Source organism: Falco cherrug, chromosome 5, assembly GCF_023634085.1.
Source record: "Falco cherrug isolate bFalChe1 chromosome 5, bFalChe1.pri, whole genome shotgun sequence".
Taxonomy (NCBI): domain Eukaryota; kingdom Metazoa; phylum Chordata; class Aves; order Falconiformes; family Falconidae; genus Falco; species Falco cherrug.
Window position 1 is genome coordinate 91,047,282 of NC_073701.1, and position 26,836 is coordinate 91,074,117.

The 26,836-nt window shown below is 42.5% G+C and overlaps 1 protein-coding gene across 3 annotated transcripts in view; it reads right to left on the bottom strand.

Annotated features, from left to right (window-relative positions):
• The window catches only part of LOC102052911 (sucrase-isomaltase, intestinal-like), a 58,738-nt gene that overhangs the window by 5,342 nt on the left and 26,560 nt on the right, over window positions 1-26,836 (bottom strand). The window contains exons 9-20 of one of the 3 annotated variants that reach the window (XM_055712668.1): window positions 23,942-24,055; window positions 23,714-23,830; window positions 23,529-23,613; window positions 19,634-19,751; window positions 15,625-15,793; window positions 14,975-15,091; window positions 12,136-12,284; window positions 8,060-8,144; window positions 5,357-5,413; window positions 3,516-3,646; window positions 2,688-2,776; window positions 2,273-2,322 (exon numbers count right to left, since the gene is read on the bottom strand). In XM_055712668.1, coding sequence (XP_055568643.1) covers window positions 2,273-2,322; window positions 2,688-2,776; window positions 3,516-3,646; window positions 5,357-5,413; window positions 8,060-8,144; window positions 12,136-12,284; window positions 14,975-15,091; window positions 15,625-15,793; window positions 19,634-19,751; window positions 23,529-23,613; window positions 23,714-23,830; window positions 23,942-24,055 — 1,281 coding nt within the window. Of the gene's footprint in view, window positions 1-2,272; window positions 2,323-2,687; window positions 2,777-3,515; window positions 3,647-5,356; window positions 5,414-8,055; window positions 8,145-12,135; window positions 12,285-14,974; window positions 15,092-15,624; window positions 15,794-19,633; window positions 19,752-23,528; window positions 23,614-23,713; window positions 23,831-23,941; window positions 24,056-26,836 lie in introns of all 3 variants that reach the window. The other 2 variants (XM_055712669.1, XM_055712670.1) reach the window with 2 other exon arrangements.

Below are 26,836 nucleotides of genomic sequence, written 5' to 3' on the forward strand. Positions count from 1 at the left end.
TGCTGGGTTCAGAGCAAATTTTGCAATGTCAAACCTTATCAGTAAATGTCTTAGGGAACAAAACTTGTGTGTTCTCCTAAGACTAGGTCTGATTAATTTATTCACTAACAATTTTTTAAGACTATACAAATGTGCAACAAATACCAAGACTTCATATATTTCTCATACATCTGCAATTTGCTATTTGAGATGGACTGTTTTCTTTATAAACACATAATAAAAAATCAACATTAGAGATTATTGGAATGCATATAGGGACTTCAGTCATGGATTTACAGGCAGAAGTCAAATATGAGCAATGAGAAATGGAAGTGCCAGTGAATCAACAATCTAATTTGCACAGATCAGGATTTAATATAAAACTCGATATTGTTTTTCTGTAGCCTTCCTGCAATAAATTACTTATACACAGACTACAGAGAGCTGAAGTGATTTTTCTTCCTTTTGCTGTTAAAATATCCTTTTTTTTGAAGAAGAACTTTTTTTTTCTTGGTAAACCAAGAAGAAAATACATTAAAAATTAAATTTAAAGTCTAAGTATGTGGTATTAGTTCCAGCAAAATATCTCACAAACATACAAGACTCCATCATAAAATCCTTTGGCTTACCCTGGCTTGCTCTTACTCCTGGAAGACATACATTGTAAGAGCAATATCACAGTAGAGGTTAACATGATTTTATTCTTTTGAATATTTTCTGTAGACTACTTTGGGGCTTTTAGGAATACACAGCATGAAAATCATAGAATTATAGAACCATTTAGGTGGGAAAAGGCCTTTCAGATCATTGAGTCCAGCTGTTAACCTAACACTGCCAAGTCCACCACTACACCACGTCCCTAGACACCACATCTACACGTCTTTTAAATACCTCCAGGGATAGTGACAACCACTTCCCCAGGCAGTCTGTTCCAATGCCTGACAACCTGTCGGTGAAAAATTTTTTCCTATTATCCAAACTAAACCTCCCCTGGTGCAACTTGAGGCTGTTTGATCCTATCACTCATTCCATGGGAGAAGAGACCGACCCCCACCTGCTGACAGCCTCCTGTCAGGGAGTTGCAGAGAGCGACAAGGTCCCCCCTGAGCCTCCTTTTCTCCAGACTAAACAACCCCCGCTCCCTCAGCTGCTCCTCACAGGGCTTGTGCTCCAGACCCTTCACCAGCTCCGTTGCCCTTCTCTGGACACGCTCCAGCGCCTCAATGTCCCTCCTGAAGTGAGGGGCCCAAAACCGAACATGGGATTCAAGCTGTGGCCTCACCAGTGCCCAGTACTGGGGGACGATCACCGCCCTGGTCCTGCTGGCCACACTGTCCCACACTTGTTGGCCTCCTTGGCCCCCTGGGCACCCTGCTGGCTCATGTTCAGCTGGCTTTTGACCAAAACCATGCCACGGTCTACACACAATATCCTATTTCTTACCAAATGCTAGGAATGTAGATGAAATATGATCTGTATATATTGTTGAAGTTGGGTAGGGTTTTTTACAATAACTTCCACAGCTTACTATCATATACACTCATGAACTTATGGTAGGTTATTTTATACTATTTTTCACAATTGAAGCCTAGACACTTGGGTTTTTCTATAGAGCTTTCTCAGGACACGTCTGCACAGAAGTGAGCACTGTGTGAAAGGCGTTAGTGCGCTGACCCTAAGCTAACCCATTCCTGGGCTGCATGGGGCAGCTGATCAGCACAGTGGGTTGCCAGCAGCATGCTGAAGAGCTCCGTGGGAGACCGAGCATGAGAGCAATCTCTGTGCTGTCAGACAAGGAAGCACAAGCTAAAGAAGTGAGGCTACATAATTCTCTGGGCCACAAAATAAGAACTTCAAGTGATTAGAGTTAAGGAGTTGCTGGGATATCCTGAAGAGAGGAATGTAGCCTTCTCCCAGCCATCAGACTAAAAGTGTCTTTAGGAAGAAGACAAGGAAAAAGGTCCCTTGTACCCAGAAGCTGTGACTCGGGGTGGGGGGTGGGGGGGGCAGGGAAAGAAGAAGAGCTGAAAAGCTGAATTTTCATGTTCACATCACAGCGGGGTCGTTAACGATGTGTCACTATGATAATGAAGCAAACTCAGAACTACAGCATCATAGCTGGATTATTTTGTAGCTGTCTGTATATGAAAGCATTAGGTGGCTTACCAGGTTTAAAGGCTGAGCTGTAAGAAAGCAGCTTTCCAGAGAACAGCAGACATCAGCACCTTACAATGGCCACACTAAAATACAGCTAGCTATCTGTATGTATGCAGGTACCTTGCATGCTACTTACTTTGCTGTATGTATATTTAGCCAAGAAGTAGTTCTCCTTTTCAATAGTATCTGTCAAAAAACAGAGCAAGGAGGATTGATATCAAAATGGAGCAAAATCCATAAGCAGTTCACATTAATTGCAGTGAGTGGCTAACATCAGACTAAGACGATTTGTGGGCTATTTAATCTCTTCCTCTAGTATTAGGGTGATCTCAGGGGAACGCGCCACGAGCAGGCCAGCTGTTCCGTGTCACACCTTTCTCATATCAAAACACTGACTTAGGAGCAATCTGCGTTTCACCTCTGTAACATTCAACTTGGGGTCGGTTCTCCAGCTATTTCTAGCAGAAGTCAGCGCCGTCATACAGCTGGAAGGGTGGCCTGAGGAGAGCCCTCTATACAGACACTGCTTCATAGCAGGGGACCAGGCTTACCGATTGAATCACCATCATCCCAGAAGAGAGATCCGGAAGCTTCTCCTTGTTCATCTAGGGCAATAATGAGCCCAAATGGGTTCAGACGGCTGTTGACAAACATTGAGAAGTGTCAATACAAACTTGTGGGCGCTGCCCCTTCCAAGTTATTTACAGTCTTCTGAAATGATGACAAAAACTTTGCCTTGCTCTGTGCCACTGAAGCGTAGAATTCCCACTTTCTGAGTGCTTGTGTGACCAGTTTTCCCTTCTTTAGTGGCCTTAGTGTATGATAACTGGGCAGTCGAGGAAGCAACTGTTCGCCAGTGCCACGTTACTATGGTTTGGATTGGTTGCTGCACAGTGCTGTTCCCATCCCTCCCTACTCACATTAGCTTCTGAGCATGGTTCAGACTTAAGACCAGTACATTACCCATTGGCATGGGGAAATCATTTTCCTCAAAAGAGATTTGAGGTTTTCCACCTTGCCCGTGGCATTTTATAAATTCATCCAAGGAGAAGAGTTTTGCATTTTCCCTTTGCATGTGTTTACTTTGAATGACCGACAGCCGGTCTGCGTGACAGTGAGAGGTGCAAAACCTTTTCCAAGCATAACCACAGAGCCAGGAGTAGGTTTCAGCTGTGCAAATGATGACGTGGGCCACCTCTGGGGTGACTTCTAATGCAATAGTCTGAATAGTGGGATAAAAATGCTTTCCTTATCACCTGGGATGGCAGCTGGGAGCTGCAGATAGCCTCTCTTCTGCACTCTCTTTTGATTGCTTTTTTGGCTGGCTGTGGGTCTGACCCTCACCATGGCTGTTTGATGGCAGACACAGATGACATTACCTCTTAGTAGTGGTCGTGGCTGGTGCCTGTTCTGGCAGGATGTAGCCTCCACGGATGAACAGAGGGATCTTGCTCAATGGGGCAGCCACAGTAGCATAGTTCTTGATCCAGGTACTTGGCACTTTATTACCCTACCACAAAAGTTAATGCAATTTAAAAACCCACAGATCCAGGCACTGTACATTGTGACCATATACAACTGAAAAGGAGACCAAGGGGTGCATCTTCATCTCAATTATGTCAGTGAAAATGCAAACAAAAAAGCAGATTTCAGGGGTATTATTCAAGTTCCTTTTTTAACATGAAAGAGGATCTAGCCCCTGCAGTGATGCATATGCATGAGATAGAAGCATCGTGAACGAAAGACAGCAAATCATCTTTAAAAATGGTATCATTATTCCTTATATTGTAAAAAAAAAGCAACCAAACCACCAAACTCATCAAGACACTGTGCATAAAGCAAAAGGAACTTTTGCTTCCTCTTTTTATGCATATGAAGCCTGTCACATTTCAGTTTAAGGTATGTGATTCATAATCATTTGGGAATGTAAACTGTAGATCTTCTTCTCTTTTAAGAACAAGTCTTCCCCTTTCAAAAAGTAATTACATCCTTCAATGAGTGAAATTCATCTATGTGTAGACAACCAGCATTAAGTTCTCTGCATCATTCTTTTCTGGTTTAATGCCTCAAAACCAGGTGTACACAAGGTTTATGTACAGAGTAGGTACCAGAAAGGCTTTGCTCTTGCCCTCTGTAAATGGTAAACCAGCCTTGGTTTTGGATAAGCGCCATGTGTATGGCAAGTACGTGCCAAATGCTGGGAGGCGAGCTTTGCTACTGCCAGGGGCATGCCCCACGGGCAGGACAAGGGACACCAGGGCTGCCATCCCCACGCCCAGCCCAGCAAGAGGGGCTCAAAGGGAACCACAACAAGGAGAGCTGAATGTAATCCTTGCCCTTGCAGTGCCACAGTCTTATGAAAAAAAAAGGGGGAAAGGGTTGGATGAACCTCCATCTGAGGACAACAGCCAATTGCTGAAAATGACTAAACTTCTTTACAAATAAGTCTGAATTTCCTCTGAAAGCATTTCTGTCCTACCCACTCCTCTGCCAGCATTGCTCAGGGTAGTTAAGAGCAGAGCAGCCTGATGCTCCTGGGTTCCCATTTCTGAGAGCTCTTAGCATCAGCCTAACTACTGCTGCTGAAGCCAACGCTGGTCTTACCCTGCAGATTGCAGCCGGGCATAGTTAGGTTGAAACTGAGCACTTTTAGAAATGCAATACTGGGGATGGTGTTGGAAAGGTCAATACTTGTAGTCCCTGAAACTGGAAGAGGCTGGCATTTTCCACAGAACTGATTGTTCTGCATCTCTTGGAAGCATCTTTCAGAGTAGAGCCTCACCCTGCTCTCTAAATATGCCTTCTGTCAAAAGTGATGCCTGTGCAAAACTGCATGCACAAAATGGTTTGCAGCACGCTCTCAGGAGCGCGACTCACGTTTCTGTCGCTGTTTCTATGCAGGGAAGTGTATCAGTACAAGAATTAAAACATACGCTAAAGGAGGGAAAAGAAAGAAATCTTGAATTTTAGACTGCTCTTGAAAATTCAGTTCTCTGTTTCTTAGAGCTTTACAATCCAAAAATAGAAAATAAAATGCTACTGAAAGCTGTGTAATTTACTCTCCCGGCTAGCCTGGTGTAGTCTTTTTGTGCTCTAGTTTTCTTAAACACAGATGCTGAAGTAAAAATACTGCTGAACATTGCTAAAAGTTATTTTGCTGGAATCGTACCATTTTAAATTATGTAAAAAATGTATGAAACTGTATCTTAAAAATACATACAGTATAGTAGTCAAACCATGGTGCTTCAGGGAAGTATACATCCACAGATCTTGCTCCCTGTAATTGGTATAAAGTGATTAAAATCTTTTTTCTTTTTGCATTTCTGATATTACATTAGCTTTATTATATTTGCGCATGGAGAGATGTATGCTGAATATTCTAATAACATCAAATCTTGGATATTATGGCTGAGTTATTACCATAGCAGTGGACTAGTGCTGGCTAACCCATAACACTAAATAGATGAACCAACCCTATCTGGGGTATTTTACTGACATTCCGTGGGATGAGTCAATGTCATATGATTATTTTCGTCTAGTACATCACTCTCTGTACTGCAAATGCAACTGGCCTAGATGCACTCCTCTGACATCTGAGCAATCCCAGTGAGGTCTACAGCAGCCTTTGCAAGACAGATCCTCACATCTGACGATGGAGCGTGGGGACACCACTGCTCAGTGCCTCTTGCACCATTCCCGTTGCAGAAATAGGCAAAGTGTAAGGTCTGGCAAGGATACACAAACACTTGTCTTTTTGGCAACAATTTGAAGTTGCCGGTAAACAATAATAAATAATGTGCTGCTAATTGCACAATTGTTGTACTTCATTTTGCAGCGTGCATTGTATCATATTGCTGCAGAGATGAAATCATGTTAAAGGCACTTTGCATTATTAAGTCCAGGAAAAGCTGAAATCAAAACATACTTCCTTTTTTGTCACAAATTGCTTATTTTCATAGATTAATTTTGATTCTCAACATGGATGTCTGCCCCTTTGCTGAATTATGGTTTACCCCCAAGGTCTACTCCAGGGAGCATATGAAGCATGAAGAGTAAAGGTGGAGAAGAGTTAAGGCAAAGTTACTGTTTGACATTTTAGGGCTTTTTTATATATATATATATATGTATGTATGTATGTGTGTATTTATAGAAGGACTAAGAAATAACTGATTTATTACAGTATGCAAATCTCACAATAGAATGCAACAATTGCTAAACTGGAAATCTGTCTTGTCCCACAGCCCATCTCCCACAGTGGACAGTGCTAAGTATCTCAGGCAAAGTGTCCCAGTGCTGCAGTAAGGAAGGTTGTGGTAGTTTGTTTAGATCTTACTAGCTGTTTAACAAATAAAGGTAGGCTTAATCTACAAAGCACCTTTAAAACTTGAAGGAAAAACCCTATAAGGTCAAGATGCCCCTCTCTCCATATTTTCTCTGCAGTATTATGACAACCCTGGACATTCTGGTCTGCAGAAAAGTGTGTAATCTGAATTGTGATGAGCCTTGCCTTCGTGACTCCCTAAAGAACTCGCCAATGTGTAAGGCTCATTTTGGTTTTGATGGATGTCCCACCTGCTCACACCCTAGGACTCAAGGAATGAAGGGAAAGCTGGCCCTGACCCAGAGGGAAAGAGCTGGCCCTGACCCATCTTCTCTAGATAAGCTGGTGCCATGCTGGTTTGACCCAGTTACTGCTGGCCCGCAGTGCCACGGTGAGGGGCTTAGAGCTCACCTCAGCCCCTGCCCTGCTAGCTGGCACAAGCCCTGGCTGCCACCTCTTTCCCACTGCAAGACCCAGCAAGGTGTTGCCTCCAAAGCTGTGCTTCCCCCATCAAGCCACAGGCACTCGGCCTTTCTTTTCTGCTGCAGTCCCCCCAGAAATGTTAGGAATCCCTTATGTAGTCCCCCTATCATTTTATATGTTTTTATAATATTCCCTTTCATTCAGATCTTTGCAGAAAGCCACTCCTGGTTTATCAGCCTCTCTTCATGGGAAGGTTTCTTTCATATTTTACATCATCTCTCTGGTCTGAGGCCCTGTGAAATCTCATTAGCCATCAGCTATTAGAAACCTGGGGGAGTCTGGAGTTGAAGGACTGATGGATGAAGCACCTCAGTGGAGTCAGAATGGGTTTAGGTGCAGGAGTAAGAATTTCTTTTTAAATTCACAGAGGCACAAGGGCTTGTTAAAAAAAAGTGACTAACAGTGGCCTATTTATAAGCTTGATCATCAGCAATGTCTAGAAAACATATCAGATATTCTGACAGCATGCTGATCACAAACACTATCTAGCTCTTCTCAGACATACCTTTCTGATGCTGACAGCAGCCAGTGGGGCAAGAAGAGAAACCCACCCTTGGTCCAGCTGAGCAGTGAGAGCCATGCCCAGCACAGCCATAGGAAAATGCTGCTTTTTAAAACCTGTCACGTTAGCAGCCAACATTGCCATTACTGCTTCCATAATGACTGTATTTGCCTGTGAAGCTGGGAAACTCCTATCACAGCCCCTGAGATGTTGCAGTTCCAAAACGCTGTGGGTGACTGGTAATATGGAAACCAGTTTGCTTTAATATCTGCATGTTTCTTCCTAGCTTAACAATTACTGCTCTGCATGCGTCCTTGGAGGGAGCTGTCAGCACAATAACAGGAGCACACGAGGGACAACATCCAGCCTGTTTACATCCATTCAGCGCTTGGAGTAGCAGGGAAAAGCCATGCCCTCACTTTCATCCTCCCACTTCAAGCACTGGGCAGCTCTGTACTGTCTGTGCTGCTCAGAAATGCATTCTGTAGGCTTTGACAGTGGAGGGAAGAAATGGGTGGAATTCCTAAGCAAACATGCCCTGAATGTCATCCAGTGCCCTAAGCACAGTTTGTTTCTTTTATTTGAGTACGATGGCATTTTTTAATTACAGTACTTGCCTCTTGAAGAACAGGAGCAATCATAAAAGCAGGTCCCCAAAGGAAGGCAGTATCTATTCCATGAGTCTGCTGATCAGAGGTAAATCTAGTGTTGAAAGTGAGATGCACAACATTAATTCACCTTTTTGTAGAACTTGCAGAATATTTTTGATATTATTCACTGTGACAAGAAATCTACTTCCTTGACGCATCCTTCAATGCTGCCAGATATTTTTCCCAGTTGAAGGAATGCCAAAAGCTGGACAGAGGTTCAGAAATTACAGTAGCACCTACCGTACTGGAGTAGACCAGAACCCTCACAAAATGCTGGAGCTGATTTCTTTTCAGAATAGCAGCTGTGGGAAAACTACTAACTTAATTTCTGTCCAGTGAGTTGAGACTTCATCGAGGGAGCCAAAGAGCAGGATAGGGGCCAGGACCAGGAGAGGGAACACGGAGGAATAACACCGTGCTCTAGGAACTAAAGCATTTGTAAAAATCCTTGAATCTGGCTTCCCACACCTTTCGCAAATTTACATTAGAATCTTCTGCAGGGCAAACACCAAACTAAGTTCATATATATTGTGCTTTTTAGCTGCCTTTCCTGAAGGGATGAAAACTGATGGAACTAAGTTCATTTCATTCAATACATTGCAATCATTTTGGATTCTGGTCATGTCCTCCAGAGTGCTTACAGCCCCATTCACTCGGCATTATCTGCCAGCCTGGGGAGAGGTCTCCGTGCCACCATGCATCAGCTAATGGAAATACGGAATAGTACCTGGCAAAGAGGAGAGATCCTCCCCATCTCAGGAACCTCCACTATCTGGCACAAAACCATTAAGAATTTAAATATGCTTTCAGTCATTTGCAAGCCTGTCTCTGAGGAAATTCATAATGGATCCTCCTTCCCTAGTTAGCTTGTAAGAATGGCATGTGGAGTTTGTTTCAAGCCCTCCTAAAAACAAGGTACCTTGTACCTTCTGCTTTCTTCCTGCTCTTCTGCCCCCTTTTCCCACCCAACAACCCTGCTGCCTCATCAAAGATGGCATGTGGGATGGTTTACCACCATTTGCTTTTGACAAAATCACACTAGCTGTTGCATATTAATGCGTTCTTCCCAAAGGATGTCCAAATTAATTGGTTTAAAAAATTATTTACTGTGACTGTTTAACTGCCTTTGCAGCTGCCCCTATCTAAAGACAGGTTTCTGTTGTACTGTGGCCAGAGCAGAGTAGCTCAGTGTCGGTGTCCTGCTCTGACACCCTCCCTGCTCAGGGCATAGGCACGCACTGCACCCAGCCCAGACTTACAGGAATTACCCCAAATGAGGAAAACCTCCTCGGCAATAAAAAGACTTCAGATTTCTGAAATATTGGACGTTTAGGGGAGTACATGGAACTCGGGGGAAAAATGTGCTTGAAGACATGCCCCAGGCCCTGCCTGAAAGAAAACTCAATTTATTCAGAGTTTCTTTTTGCCAAAACTAGTAGCTCTTTTGGACACTTCAATCTTGGTCATTACTGCATTTTGATATAATGCTTCGTAAATATTTAAAGTGGGGTGTGGTTTTTGATGAATTACCTTATCTTGAAGTTTTTGAAACATAAAACATTAGTTTTTCTTGCCATCTCAATAACTTCTCTGTATTTTTAATTTTGCTGTAATAAAATACTGATTCAGTATACTTTGTTGTGGGAGATTTCAGGAGAAAAAGCTGATCAAGACATTATGACAAAAGAGAAGTGGGTCTTATTTGCATGTGGAAAGAAACATCTCACCATCTAACTCAGCATTATTTTCTCATGCAATTAGAGCAACCATGAGCACAAATACAGCAAACAAATGAACTTCCTCACTTTGAAAATATAAGCCATTAAGCCATATCCGTGATCTATGAAAGGTGCTTAATTCTATCTACGTGCTTCTGATGGTTAGATGCTGGCCTCTCTTCCGTCTTATTTTTCCTGTTGCCATGAAGCAGAGCTTTTCCTTCCAGTAATGGATTACCACCTCCCACTCTTTTTGTACCCCTGAGCTACCGGCACCTCTGTTTCACCAAGTGAAAGCCTCAGAGGCACCCAAAGTGCTTATAGAAATCTACTGGGATGGTTTTCCTGTTTGTTATTTGAAATGAGCACTTGAATATTTGAAATCAAATGAAAAATATGAAATGATCATATGAGTTAACTATTGTTTGGAGACTCCTTGCCCAGGCAGAGTTGTTTTCACAGTAAGGCTTGTGAACTCCTAAGAACTCCACCTGAAAATAACAATGCCCTTTTTTTAGATCTCCTTTGTATTTGTTACAAGTAAGGGAAAGGTTTGATATAAAATTCAATCATCCATACATCCAAAATTCTGTTTTGGTTCTCTCTCTAAAACCCAACATTTCTCCTCCTGTTAGTATCTGGGTCACTTTCCCTACTTGAGCAGACCCACTAAACCAATGAATATTAATTAGAAATAGTAAGAAATACTCATTAAGTAACAAAAGCAACCCAAATTAACTCATAATAGTAAGAAATACTTTTAAGCCATTTTAGGACCTAGCTATGGCAACATTAGCAAGTGATGTGCCCGCCAAGGTGGGACCTGGGTAGTGAAACAGTTTGTACTGATCTCCCGATGCCTACACTCCCTGCTTGCATTTTAGAGGTTTTATTTCCTAGTCATCCCAGTCTGATCGCTGACTAAACTGCCATCAATGGCTGGGGCACAACTTTCGGCTCAGTTTCACTCAATGGAAGTCTCCACTGGGGCATGTGAAACTGCTTTGCAATTCAAATCAAAGCAAATTTGGAAATTTGCTCATGTAGATGTGGCCCAGATGAGTAAAAGTATGCTGGGAATGGTCAGAAAGGCAGCTTGAGCATCACTAAAGTAATTCTGTATAGCAGTGATTAGCTAATATGAATGCCAAAATTAACTCTGTCATTTCCAATATTAATACAAACCTCATGAAGCAAAAACAGAGCTAAAATAAATACTCAAAATAGCATACAGCCCATTGTAAGACATGAGCACCTATGAAACCTCTCACTAACGAACACATTTAAATAAGGTAGCAGAGTAGGAAGGGGAGGGATAGTACTTTTAAAATTTATCAGTTAGCCATTATGCTGAGTAGGCAAACAGGTTTTATGCATATCCTTTCCATACTTGAATGGTCTGCACTTTAGTGTAATCTCAGTTTAATTTGCAAAAAAAGCCTTACCCTTTAACCAAAATGTTTTTAACCTACTGGGAAAAAGAACTTTAAACAGACCAGGACGTAGCTTGCATCAATGAGACTAAACTGTGCCATAGGTTCGGGCAGTAAGTAGCCTCTCCTATGTATTATTTGCACTCCTTTTGCTCAAGTCTTTGCATAAAGCATTCTGAAGTAGAAAACTTACCAAAAGCAGGTAAAAAGCTAATTAAGAGTTGCTGAGGGGGAAACAAAACCTCACTTTGATTCCTGCTTCTTCCAAAGATAAAAAAAATCAGTTGTTCCAAAAATCTGAGTCACATTTTCCATGTGATTTTTCAGTCTGTATTTATTAATCTCGGGTTTGCACCTGCTTCTACGCTCAAACATCTCTCTTGTTTTGTCTGTGCAATTTGTGGACACAGATGTAAGTTTCATACATAGCATGCAGATGCAAGTGCTAAATTGGAAAAAGCAAATGCTGTGGATGATTGAAAAATTGAGACTTCTCTGTCTGAGGCTGCCTTGGCATTCTGGACTAGAATACAGATTTCATAGATTCCATTCAAATAGAGAAAATACAGGTATGTGATTCCTATTTTAAAAATAAAGAAACCTGCATATTTTCCTAAGATAAGATATTTTCAGAATTCTCATTACTTACGTTGTTTTTCCCCACTGAAAACAAATTTAAGTTATATTTTAATGAAAATCTATTACATATATTAAGAGGGGGTGTTTGTGCATGTAATTTGTTTAGATTTCATTGTAAAACTGTTCTTTTTAAGGGAGAGCATGCAGCAACATTGCTGTGACTATTCTCAAACAGACATTGACTAGTTTGTATATAGAAGTTCATCTACTTCTGTGGGTAAAATACGATAAAAAAGAGAGACTCCAAACTCACTCGTGCATCAGTGACCGCACCACCGTGCTTCCATGAACATGAGACTCAAAGAACAGGGTGTATAAGTATGGCAGCAGTGAGTATCTGATCCGAAGTGTGGTGCGAGATATCTTGGCAAACTCTTCTCCGAACACTGCTGGGTCTTGTTCCTGTTAAGGAAAAGCTTTTGATTTGTACTGAGCATTATAACTAGGGACTGCAAATTGAGCAGAGAACCCATGTGCAACCTAAGGAAAGCTGTGACTGACATAATGCTGCAAAAGTGAGCGTTTAAGTAAGAAAAAGCACCGATTTGCAAACTGAAAGATGTATTAAGAACAACACCCATTATCACCAAGTTAGTATTTGCATAAATTTTTCCTACTTGAAAAATTCCAATGAGTTCAGAGAGACCAGGTCCCAGCACGGTGTACGTGACCCCTCTGCCACCACCCCTAGCCTCGTGATGGGAGGGGAGCTGGGCTTTCACGTCCATGTGTGGGAACAGACACCCTGTCTCCAGACCTTAGCTTATCCTGGAGCTGCAAGCCCTCTGGGACAAAGAAGGTGTAACACAGGAAAAGGGGAAGACTGATATTGTGCAAAACAAAGGCAGAAACATAATTATGTTGGCCAGGAACATAAAGGCAAATCTATTTAAAAGTAAGAGTAAACCCATGGCCCTGCTGAAGCCAGCAGGAGTGACCGAAGTCACTGCACGGGGTGGGGAAAACTAATTCATACCAAGAAATTTGATTTCTCCTCCTGTGCCCACCATTTTAGGATGCCCCGACTGAGGGGACGCCCACGCGTCAGCCCTGCTGCTTGCCTCCTTGCTGCCAGCGATGCTGTCCTGGGAGAGGGCAGGCTGGAGCGATCTGCCTGCGCTCGCTGCTTCTGATGCGCGTCGAGGCAACCTTGCCTCTGCCCTGCCACGGGGCGCAGAGCGCGCAGCCCAGGGCAGCGCTGGGACACAGTTACACCTCCCGTTATTCCTCCCGTCTGACCTTCCCCGGCACTCAGCCGAGCCAGCTAATGAGTCGCACGGCTCCCTTCCTCCTTCGCAAAATTTTTCCCAGAGTACTCAGTTTTCTCATTAAAATCGAAGAACGTATGATGAATTCCAAGGATAAGGAAACATAAAAGGAACAGAAGTAACAAAGCTTTTTATATTATCTAGTGCTTTTCAGACAAGAAAAGTATTAATTAAACCATTTGAAATCCTCAATGGATTAGGCAAAGTGGATATTTAAGGTTTTACTTTAACACTAACTTAATATTAATTAAATTCAATATTTAAGTTAAATTTCTCCATTATTATGTTTACATCAGAATTAGTCACTGATAATACTCCCTGCTGACTCTGAACTCCAGAGCATCTATCTATTATTTCAAAAATCACACTGTATTTTTACCGGTATTCTGACACTGTACAAATTTGCCTAAGTTCACAAAAAATCAAACTTCTTTGGTGATGCTGAGTCACCCAAAATGCCTTATTCTTTTCTTTCAGTGAGCACAGCGTTTTAAAAGGATTTAAATAATCCAATAAAACCAAATGTATCTTCTGTCATTCACTCAATGTTGAGTTGCAGCTCCCGTCACACTCTTTGCCTGCCCGTTAATTGTGTATATATGATTAACACCCACTCACCCAGGTCAGACCCCATTTGCATGCCCAAAGGGCCAAGCAAACATATATAGATAAGGTACCTCTGATTTTAGCGGAGAGGTAAACAGAGAGTATTTATCAAGAGCAGCAGCTAACACTTCATAGACATTTTTCTCCTGGAGAGAAATATCTCAGCGTATCTCAGGGATCTACAGGGTAATTCCTGACCCTCCTAATGACAGCACTGTAGCTTATTATTTCTGCATTTGGCCAGTTGCTGAACGTCCACCATACTTTCACGCAGAGACAGAGGCCTTTCTGGGGGTGTAAATGTTGCAACATTTTGATGATATAACTTCAAAGAAAACTGAAGGTTAGCTAATAACCCAAGCTTCAGCATTGCAGGGATCAGTTTACAGAAGGAGAGGGGGGAAAAAAAAGGCATTTATTGAACTAGCAGAACCATTTCATCACAGTTTCAAATAAACACAGTGTACTTAACAAAGGCTGCAAGACCTTCAAATTGTTCATAGTTAGAAACAACCTGATACTTCTTTCTATCTGTGACAAGTTTTGAAAGGACTTTATGCTAAGTCGAAGCCAGGGCATGAGTCTGGACAGAGACTGCATGTTTTCATTCTTCTCGTGGGCTCAGTGGCTTTTTTTAGTCTTTGTTGCTTCTTGGCTGATAATGTTGTCACTATTGCTGGCTCTCCTTGGAGTTCTCACATGTTTGTCTGGACTTTCTGACTGCGACGTTTGTCTGAAACTTGCTCTTAAACAGCAAGGATGGTGTTTAAAACCTCTCTTCCCTTCCTGAAATATCTATTATAGATACAGAAGTACTGAAACAAAAAATGTACTGAACAAGGGAGTAGGAAGATGTGGTGATACTTACTGGCTCTTAAATAAAATCAGGCCTTCATTTGGTAAAAGATGGAGGGGATGAGTCTTACCAGCAGTGTGGGAAGACCTTTTCTGTCATTCAAAGTACACGGCACATATTTCTGCATGGCTTTCAGATGTTAGATGCTATGTGTTTTTCAGCACTTCTATGCCATTTTTACATTATGGATGGGAAAAACTTACACGTCACTGTGTAATTCCAGCTCTCGGTGCAGCATTCCTTTTCACCCACCACTCCAGTTTACCCGAGAATGGCAGGTTAATTTCTGAGAAGGTAATATAAATCCCCATCATCGTTACCACAGTCATAGATTACAGCTTTGCGTAACTTCATCTACTTACGCTGTTTCCCTCTGCATTGTGATTTCTGGAAAATGGATAGAAAGAGCCAAGCTGCATCCAGCGCAAGCAGAGTTCGTACGTAGTGTTATAGTTAAACCCACAGATATCAGCACCAATCTAAAGAAAAAATAAAATCGTTGGATAAGCGTTTGTGATTGTGACTGAGGCCCAAAACTGAGAAACTACAAGTTTAAAAATAAAAATTATTTCCAGAAAGAGATATCTATTTCCGGTGACTTTATAAGAATGCTCCATAACGATATGGATTTTGCCAGGACTGAGGTTGTACTGGCTCCTAGAGTATTAACATCACTGTGGAAGATCTGACTGCATTTCAATAACTACAAATTCTTCAGCCCAGCTTGCAAAACCAGAAATACATGAAGGGACCTCAATGATAGAATACATAATATAAAGAGATTGGGTTTGGATGGCATGCAGTGATTTAATCTGAATCTAACTGTGCTATTTTTGTTTCTCTTCAGCCAGCCAAGATTGATGACATTTAGCTTTTTTTAATCTGCAGTTCCTTATGCTGTGGAGGCCGTTACTGCTGGCCATCTCAAGCAGCTTATTTCAGAAAACATTTGAGTTAATTTAAAGTGATATTGTGTATGAGAGAGCAGCTCCCTGAAGGGCACCGGACTTACGAAGGGAATGCCAAAGAGGTTGAATTCCAGGATTCCAATGACTGACTGGTGCATGTCCTTCCACCGAGAGAAGTTGTCACCCAGCCAGTGACCTCCATACTTCCCGCTGCCAACAAATGTAGACCGACTCAAGACGAATGCTCGTTTTCCAGTTGCCTGCTGGGCAACACTGTGAAGAAATGCAACAACAACATTGAAAATAAGAATGGTAACTGAAGGGGTCACATGATCAACACGAGCTTTCAGGCACAATTTTATCCAAAGGGGGGTGTGGTGGGTTGTCCAAGGCTGGACGCCAGGTGCCCACCAAGCTGCTCTATCACTCCCTTCTGCAGAACGTGGCAGGGGGAGAAACTAAGATGAAAAAAACCTTGTGGGTCAAGATAAAGGCGGTTTAATGAAGCAAAAGCAAAAGTCACACACATGGAAGCAAAAGAAAACAAAAGCTGTTATTCTCTACTTCCCACCCGCAGGCGACGTTCGGCCACTTCCCGGGAAGCAGGGCTTCAGTACACATACTGGTTGCTCCGGAACACAAACATCATAAATAACAAATGTGCCCCCTTCCTCCTCCTTTCTCTTAGCTTTCATATCTGAGCAGACGTCATACGGTATGGAATATCCCTCTGGCCACTGGGTCAGCTGTCCCAGCTCTGACCCCTCCCGAGATCTTGCCCACCCCCAGCCTGCTGGTAGGGGTGGGATGGTGGAGAGGCAGCCTTGGTGCTGGGCGAGCCCTGCTCAGCAGCAGCCAAACCCTGGTGTGTTGGCACCGCCTTTCTCGCTACCAACGCAAGCACAGCGCTGCGGGGGCTGCTGCGGGGCTCAGCCAGACCCCGTACAGGGTGTATTGTTGTCATCCTGAGTCACATGAAAATGTGCACGCAAAACTGCAAATAATGGGAAGGTTTACTCAGTGACCAAAAGATTAAAATATATCTGATCCACAAAACAATTTGTTTCAGGTATTTTTAGTTTTCCTAAAAAATAATTTGTGTTTAATTTATTCTCAGCCATGTCTCAAACTGAAAAGTTGAAACATAATTTCCTTTCTGTGTTAGTACATTCTAGTTAGTGCCCTACAGGTTCCTAAAACCTAGTATAATATGTATTTTTTTCAATATAGGATTTATTTAGAGATTTGTATTGGCAAATAAGGTTCTAATATCCTGGAACTGAATTAAGAGTAAAAAAAATATATATATCCAAACCATACCTGAACATTTTAAGAAAAAATCAATATAGAAAGCAGAAATGTAATAATTCAAAACGTCACTCCATCCATGTAATATTTCCTCTGTTTTCCTGTCGTTGTTTGATATATGAGGTTTCACTACAGAATTAGTGGTGTAATGAATTTTTCCTTGCCTCTTGAAATAATTTTGCTCCATCACCAGAAAATCAAGGAAGTGCAACATGCCTTATTATCAAATCCATTACAAAATTCCTCAACATAGGATATTGCAATATTATATATTGCAGGAACTTAAATTCATCTCTGATTTTATATGATTTAGGCAACACATCTCTGATTTTATATGATTTAGGCAACACAACATAAATTCTCTGGGCAATATTCTCTAGCGTGAGATATTAATCATGTTGTTCGCCATCCACCCCCATTTCCTTAATGAATTTGATGAAGAGCTCTTTGACCTGTATTCATAATGGCCAATATTCAGTATTGGTTCTGTAATGGCACAGAGCCTTCAAAGTGCTTCAGCGTTTGTTTCTGCAGCAAAAAACCCAACAGCTTTCGTGCAAGCCTAGACACACTAACCATATGGGCCATATGCAGCAAGAGGTGCGATTCTTGAACCATGCAGGACCTGCTGGTTCTGGGTTGTAGGTGCACTGCTGGACCCCATAGCCACACAAGACTCCATGCACTTTGTATAAATGACATTTTGGAGCCCTTTCATGGATGTCATGAGTCCTCTCCTCTAGCTGGGCAGCACAAGTCTTTGGCTCCATTTGCAGATGCAGGTGCTAATGAGGGCAACATTGGGTCAACTCAACTATGACCCAGAGCTGCGTAAACAATTTGCAACAAGTAATTTATTGAATAAATTTTGGTCTGTTGTGAAGCACTGCTGAACAGGTCCTAACACTGTCAAATGTATTTGTTGATTGAAATTATTTACAGAATATCATGTGCAAATAACTCTTGGTGTTATGCTACGCACAAGCTGATTGTTGCTAGCTCATGTATCCAAATTCAAGCCATTTGACATGGGTCAGATGACACATTTCCTATTCTCTGGCTGCATTAGAATAATTCTTAGAATTGTTTTTTATATGATTATGAACTTGTCATTCGTTTTCAGCCAATATCCTGCAATTGATGCTGGTTACTAAATATTCCTGTCAGTAATTTGATTTAGTATATTGTTTGTGAAAAGCCAATGCAGAAATGGTATACAACCGGCCTTGAAAAGAAATATGTTTGAGAAATCCAAAAGAATATGTATGAAAAATCCTTCACCAAAGTTTCCCAGCTATGCAGTGAATCTGGCCTTTGCTTTTGGTGGTGTTCCAGCCTTGAAGGACCCTACATTTTGTGGAGCAAAACATGCTTTTCTTTTGGAAGGAGCCCTGGAAGCAAGTGCTGCAGGAATGGGGCAGGTTTTCCCAGCCTTGGGGGGGGCTGCAAGGAGCCATGCAGCAGTCACCGTCCCAACGGCATTGGTCCGAATTAATGCAGTCAGGACAGCGTGCGGCTGAAGGGGCTGAGGCAGATGTGCCAGCACACAGAGCTCTTCCTGCTAAATTCATAGGGTCTCTCTCAGGCAATTGCCTTGGCTGGCACAGAGCCTGAATAAAACTAAAAAGACAGCTCAAGTAGATAAACAATTCCGAAGTCTCTATTCGAACAGTGTTACCAAGACAATGTGTGGTTATGAGGACCCCAGTGTGCAGAGGACAAATCCTGGTGGAGAGACGAGCGATGGGAAGATCTTTGCTGAGATTGGGGTGTAGGAGTCCAAAATCCATGCTAAGTCCCATGCGTCCTAGCTGGGCTGGGTGGCCAGCGAGGTCTAGGGTTCGAGGGCTTTCTGCTTTTCTTGAAAGCTGGACTGGTCTTCAGCCAGGCCCACAAAAGCTGGCAAACCGCTGCTGGCTTTTACCCAGGGCTTCCCCTCCCCCAGGCTTGGCGTATAAAATACAAGTGCATCAACACCGTAAGTAGGCTCACTTAGCCATGTCCTCTGGATGCTATCACAATACAACTGCTGAAAACAGAGTGCTAAATACTGAAATAAGCCAGCACAAGGACCCCTGCTTTGGCACTTACATCACGGTATTAAACTTCGTCTGTTTTTTAGCTCAGTCTCTGCTGGAAAAGGCATAATTTGCCCATTTGATTTAATCCCACAGCTAGCTTTCCACTGTCACTCCAGCTTCACAGCAACAGTCTGCCTGCATCAGCTAGTTTAAGCGCTTCCCAGCTGCAAAATGAGTTTTACAGTAGCCCACAGCAACTGTACTGCAATGCAGCTCTGCCCTCTTGCACCGACTGAGCCCCAAGCCAAAATGCAAGACGCTGCCTGCCAAGAACCACAGGCAGCTCCAGAAGCAGCCAGGGGAGCTGCGCAGTTGTCCTTCACCAGCAGTGATGGAAACTCTACTGCTTGGGCCACAGTAGCAAAGGGGTGGGAAAATTCCCCTGATGCCACACGCGGCTGCTTCTGCAGCAGCTGCACATGAGCACCTCCATCGGAGGATAGGAACGTCTTGCTCTAGGTATACAAAAGCAGCAGCTGAAGGGTTAGGCCCTACGAGCAGATCCTGATTTTAACTAAGAAAAGTAGAATCAGAAAAGATTCTGTTTCTTCTTCCAAGATTCTCTTTTCTGAAAGCTTCTTACTAGATGACAAGGAGTAAAACGAAGCACGGGGCTGTTTCTTATTAGATGCTATTACAGATTTCCCAGGTAACATCAATGGCTTTAAAAATGTACTTCAACCACTTGCTTAAAAATCTGCTTAAAAATACTTAGAAAACTTACTGGAAAGTTGGTGCTGTCTGTGACCAGCCAAAGAGAGAGTGTGTGTTATAATGCTCTCCTAGGTAAGTCTTGGAGTCGGGACACAATGTCTTTTGTGCCAGGGAACGATCAGAAATGCCTGAGGATGACAAAAAACACTGTAAAATTATATACATCACAATTCAAATCTCTTCATATTTCTACACATTTAGGGGTAAAAACACCAAAGGATTTGGGAGAAGGAAAAGCTGAAGCAGTGCCGGACCTTTCCCTGATTAGAGATTGGCATGTAGCCATGAATATCTGCTGGCAGACAACCACAAGTGTCCTCAGGAGAGTTAGAGGACAGAGTAAACACTGCTCATTAATTCCAATTTATATGTCAAATAATTCAAAACATCTGTACAGGTATAAGGTATCGAGTAAGTAATAGCCCGAAAGAAAATCTCTACATTGCTGAATTAAGGATACACCTACATATCCTTGTACATAGTGACAAATTCTGCTTAAGAGCAAAAGCATTGGGGAAAAAAAGAAAGAAAAAAAAAGAACAAACCCAGAAATTCAGATGCCCGAGGAACTTGTATGGTTGTATGAAATCACAAGACCTCAGTTTGCATATCACTCAGCTGCAGATGTAGATAGGCAACACGATTCTGCCCTGTCATGGTAAAATTCACACCTAAGCTCAGCTCTGGCCCCTGTTTTCCCCTGAGCCATCTAGGACTAGAAGACAGCAGGGCTGATGGCATGGCACCAAGCAGCAATGTGCGTGATGAGTGTCGGAGGTGTGCAGGGGAGGAAAAAGCGTGAGGTGCAGCAGTCCACAGGGTGCCACCTGCTGTGGCCCGATAGGCTGCAAGAAGAGAGCAAGGACAGATTATAAGGGGTATACCCACACGCGGATGGGTTATCTCGTAACTCTCTCTATCTGCAGGTCACAGGCAGTGGAGGCAGCAGCAGCTTTTTGCCTTCAGTAACAGTCAGGGGTAGCCCTGATATTGCTGGTGCAGCGCTGGTTTAGCTGAGCCAAGGGGAAACATGAGGCACAAACTGGCTGCACAGGTGCTGCCTGGTTTTTTGATCTCATGTTAAGGAGATGCTGGCAAAGCCCATTTGATGCAGAAAATGTGATTCTCATCCTCTGCAGGTAGCCTCCATGAAAATGTCATGTGAAATTCAGCAGGAATTGGTCAGGTCAGATGTTTGGTTTATACAATGTATTTAATTTTAGAGATGGAGTTGAAAATGTTATAAAATCTTCTCAAAAAAAGAAAGAAGGTAGCTTCTCAGATGTTCTTCTTCTGCATTCTTAATTAGGTGCACGTGTTATTGTAAATATTCCTCCATGAGCAAGCAATCTCACTGCCTAATTGCACTTTGTGTCTGCAGTTCATTACTACAAAGTGCATTTCTCTGTACCTGAAACCCCATTAGCCTCTCTGCTCTGCTGTGCTACCACAGCTGGTATCCTGGTGTTCAAATCTTCAGACACAAAGGCTCCAGTGTGACTGATCTGCGTCAGAAATAATGTAATTTATAGGCAATTTTCAAGTAACTGCGACTGATACGGCTTTGAAGGCACTAAGGTTCTGAGGAAAGTCACACTTAATGTCCCAGTGGCAATTAATTCTTAGCCCCATAAAGTTAAGTTGGGACATGAAAGAAAATGCTGCCACGAGTAGTATTTTCGTGCTTCATTCTTATTCTGAGTATTTCACATTCTGCCTCAGTAATACCAATTATTTTACAATTGCATATTAATCTTCAGTATAAAGTGTCTTACGGAAAAATGACTTGAAGGACATCTGGTTGTGGAAGTTCAAGCCATGGTTACCTGTAATCATGGTTATAATGTAGTTCAGGAGTCTGGAGGCTACATGGTCAAAAAGACTGAGGCACGGTGACTGGGGCTTGCATCGATTCAGTCACCTAAAGGACAACAGTAAGCTCCCAAACCCCTGCCAATCCCAGGAAGGTCCTAATGTCCTGTTGGACTAAGCAGCTTAAGTCACACCTCACACCTGCACCAGTCAAGGGCTTGGACAGCCAAGGGCGTGCTCAGTGTTGGCATAAAGTGGAATGTAAAAGATAGGCCTTAAACACTGGTTGAAAGCAGATCTTCTACACCTTGGAAAACATGCCTTAGGCTCCCATCTGCAGAAGAAAGACCAACACTGGTCTCCAGAGATACTTTATAGCAGCCTTCCAGTACCTAAAGAGGGCCTACAAGAAAGCTGGAGAATTACAAGGGAATGTAGTGATAGGAAAAAGGGAATAGCTTTAAACTGGAAGAGGGTAGATTTAGATTGATAATTAGGAAGAAATTCTACACTATGAGGGTGGTGAGCCCCTGGCACTGGTTTCTCGGAGCAGCTGTGGCTGCCCCATCCCTGGCAGTGTTCCAGGCCAGGCTGGATGGGGCTTGGAGCAACCTGGTCTAGTGGCAGGTGTCCCTGCCCATGGCAGGGGGGTTGGATTAAGATGATCTTTAAGGTCTCTTCCAACCCGAACCATTCTATGATACAATTCTGACACTGTGAGCTACAAACAGAAGTAGGTGCATATGCGCATAAGGAGGAGCAAGCCAGAGAAACTGGGCTCAAAACACACCTGTCTTCAGCATCCCTCATTATCCTTACTCATCATGTAGATATATAGGTCTCCAAGTCTGACTCCTCTGTAACGGCTCAGACTTCAACACTAGCTGCCACAAAACTCAGCTTTGTGGCTCAGAAGCCTCTTTACGGGTCTGTCACTCAGTCATTTATTTGTGAGGGCAAAGGAAGCTCAGTTGTTTTGGCCGTCTCCCCCAAAGTCTCACACCTTTTTTTGAAGCTCTGAATGCTGACAAAAATGCGGTAACTTAAGGCAAAGGTGGAAATGTCTCACCACTTCCTGGCTTTGGTCAATGACAAGAGCCATGGGGCCAGTATACAAGAGTTACAGCCAGCGGTTTCCCCGCAAAGAGAGAAAATACCAAAATCATAATTAAAAGCTCTGCTTCTAGTTTCAGTAATCTACAATCTTTTAATAATATTTTGTCATGCTTTTGTTATGTATATGTTTCTCTTGCATTTGAACTGAGAAGAAATGAGATTTAATAAATAAAATGAAGAATTCACATGACAGTACAACAGCCTGAAGGGAACAAGGGGTCATTTCCCATACTTCACTGTCAATAATTCATTTATGTATCAACTTCCTGTTGCATATTAACATTGTTCGGGCAAGCTGGGCTTTCCTGGGGAAATGTTGGCTGGATTAATTTCCAGGACCACTGGCACTAAGTATAAGTACTCATAGCTTCAAAGAATGTGCATGTCATTAATGCAGCTACTGGAAGAGGTATTCCCATTCCTATCAGTCTCCCATAGGCTTGGGCATTTAAAAAAAATATTTTTAGCCCATTTCTATTAAGATGATGAAAATTTCTTTCCTAAGAGAAACAAAAGATATTGAATTAAGGCATCAAGGAGACGCCATCTTCCTTGTCATGGTTTGTGGAAAAGGCAGAGGCTGGCCATCTTTGGGACCAGCAGTGGTGATGGTGAGGCAGAAGGGTTACTCCTTCCATAAATCCATAGCTGAGTTATAGTATACAGTATCTTGCACTTTCTTTGATGCAGACCAGTTGCTCAGAGAACGGCAGGGAAGGATGTTTTTCTAGTCCTGTCACAAGGCAGCCCCAGTGAAAGAGGAAAGTGGCTTATGTTTGATACTTCACCAAAGCTGAGCTAGTGGAGTCTTGAACAAATATGCAACTGAACACACAGAACAGGCAGGGAAAGATGGTAAAAGAGAGGATGGAATTCTTTTTTAAGAAAAAAATTCTGAGATTTTTTTCTAAGCCTATCCAAGATTTTTTTTTTAAAAAAAAAAAAAAAAAAAAGATTGTCAAGGAGCCTTTACTTACTAGGAACATAAGGAGGGTTATTGATATCATTAACAGCACATCCAGGATACTGGCCTCTTAAGAAATTGGATGGTTCATTCATATCCTTTAATAAAGAGAGTAAGATACATGTTAAAAGCCTCTTTTTTTTTTTCTTTTTTTTTTTTTTTTTTTTAAGAAGGGAGGGCAAATATAATGAGACTTACAATCCAGATCCCATCATAGTCAAGGACATCCTTAAACTCCAGGCACATCTGGGTCCACCACTCAACTGTCCTGGGGTTGGTGTAGTCAGGAAATACCGAGTCTCCAGGCGGCCAGGCCTAGAGTTCACAGGTACAATTCCTGGTTATCCTCTCATTTCTGTTACACAGCTGCTTCCTCACTTTGAAGCAGCACTAGACCAAATGCATGAAAGAATTTAATAAACCAACCTTTCCAACAGCAGGAGTTACGCCATCAGAGTTGTTCACCCAGACTCCCATTTCTTCTCCGAGATCATAAGGCCTGTAAGTGCCTGGTTCTTCATCCTTAGTTATGAAAGGGTCCTGAAAATGATGATCACACTTCCATTATCAAAATCCCAGTGGTAACAACTACTTTTCTACTTGTATATTTTGGAAAAAAATTGATTATATTCATAATGCAGATTACAATAATATTGGAAGAAAACAGCATTAAAATTTAGTAAGAGTTGAGAGCACATAATAATTTAGGAAAAGACATTAAAGATACGGCATGAGTATTTCTTGTATAAGGCAAAAGTGATATGAGTCATTCTATGTTCAAATGACTTTGGAGAAGAACTAGTTTTTACTTTCCCCCCTGCTGAGGTCTCTGCTGGGCAGAGCAGGCTGCAGCGCTGGGCATTCCCATGCTTGGACACCTCTGGGTTTCCTCCAAGGCAATCCTCACTCCAGCTGCTCCAGCATCAGCAGCTCAACGCTGGAATAACTAAAACTTCTCAAGGGGCTTGAAGTTGGGACACATCCAACCTCAGAAGCACCTCGTTTGCCTGCCCTTCAGATCCAATGTCAGACAAGGGTGTTTTACTCCAGTCTGGTGCGGAGTAACCCAACTCACGCATGCCTGCAGGGCTATATGTCTCTATTCTCCCCAGTGTGAAAACCACAGCATTTTACACCCCATAGCTTGTCCCTGCTGCCCCTTTCAGTGCTTGGGGTGATCACCACCTCACATTGCTGTCAGCAGTGTTAACACAAACCAGCTTCTCTGCCTCAGGATGGCCATTGGTAGCCACCAAACTCATCCAAAGGGAGCCCAATCCACTCCTGGGGAAGATGGTGGCGTACCATGCCAGTAATGCATCAAGTTAGGAATACTTTGAGATGCCAGCGAATGAGGAGAAACTATTCAACTCTGCTCAGCAGCCAGCTGGAACTAAAAGGAGGTAAGTGAGCTCTGTGAGATGTCCCTAATTGGGAGCACCTATCTGCTTTGTGTTATTCAGAACAGAGGAAGATAGCAGCCATTTAGAAGAAGGGATATCTTTACTTTTCTTTTGGAAAGTGTGATTCCCTCAGGTTCTGCTTAAGGCAAAACCTTCCCGTTATGAAACACAATGGAGAAAAACACCACTGAAACAATTCTTCCATTCACTTATAGCTTGTGCAATCATTTAAGTGAACTTTAATTAAAATGTGATAGAAGTCTAACTAATAAACTTCTTAAGAACAAAAAGTATCTGATCCCCCAAATGGTAAATTTCTTTAAAGGCATGGTTTATAGCTCATTTTAATACCTGAATTAATTGCCTGATTTACTCGTAAGCCCTCTGATAGCTACAGCCCTGGTGAAGAAAGTATACTCTTCCATGCCTCACAAACAAAATCCCCTGCTAAATCCCTACCTTAAGTGCAAAATTCTGTTCAACTATCCAGCCCCAGTGTCACCTCCATAAAGAATATAAGTGTCCATTGCATTTTTAACTTGTTTTATAATTCAGCTTTGGAAAAGAGAAAACTGTCCATCTGCAATAATTATCTTATAATTGTGGAAAAGATGTCTCTCAAGGGACTTGAAGGCTGGAAGAAGTCATCTTAATTAGCTACTCCTAATCCAAATTTCTAGTTTCTTTCAGCTGAAAGGTTATCCCAGTGCATAAATCTAATACATTATGCAGGTTTACTATCATCCTAAAGAGAACAAAACCCTCCCATGCATTCACGTGTTGTTTGTGGGGAAGTTGAGGTCTCTTAAATCTTCCCCAACTCATCTTTTCAGCAGCTCTTGGAGAGGAGGTGCTGAGCATCCTTAACTCCAACTGACTGTCCTGAGACCCAGGGTCACCCAGCACTTACCTAGACTGACACACTTCTACCTATAGCCCCAAAGAGAGATTTTGATGCACATCCATAAAAACTCATGTCTGGAAATTTTAGCCTGTACAGCTCATAGAGCTGGACTTTAAAATGTTAAAGCTATCAAACATTATTTTGAATCATGACCATGTTGCTATTGACTTTTAAGTAATTTGTCACTCATGTCATTCTGAGCTGTTTCTATTTTTAGTGTGATTTAATGGAAGGTATACCAGGTCTTTTATTAAAGCTCCTCTTCAGTAATAACATTTATTATTTTACATTGTAGTCACTGTTACTTTTAGAACTTCTTTTGTTTCTAAAGAATGCATTTGTTCTGACTCAGCTGAAGCATGCACATTTTTCAGCGTAATAATGATAACCAAGTACTGACACTCTTAGACAAAATTTCCCTTAAATGGAGGTGGCCTCTGAAAGAAATCAGGAGAGAGAAGTGCTGAAGGACTGCATTTAGAGATTCCCGTAATGGGACCACGCTACTACCAAGGTGGCCATAGGCACGGAGGGCTCTCAGCATTAGTGGCAAGCACGGGGACTGGACTTCCTGATGGAAATGGAATCAGCCACCCCAGCAGTGGTGGCACAACAGAGCTCAGGGTCCCATCCTCAGGCAGGTAACCAGTATTAACACTGCTGGCTGTCAGGATCTGCGTTTTGCTTGTGACCATAGCGGTCTGAGACAAGGTGGACTGAACCCATCTCCCCTAAGTCCGTTTACTGGAGGTTTTACGTGACACTAAGTGACTGCGATCAGAGCCCATTTCCTGAAGTCATCATGAGGGAGGCAACAATCTGCTACACTTGGGGAACTCACTCATTACTGTCAGTACTCAAAGGGAATGTAAATAGAAAATTGCTCTTTCGGTATCAAACTAGGCTACACTTGCCTCGATTGCAGTTAGCATGACTTTGCCATCACTTGGGAATGAAACCCTTCATACTGTTCCAGCTCATGACTCAACTTACAGGAATGCCTTACATCACTAA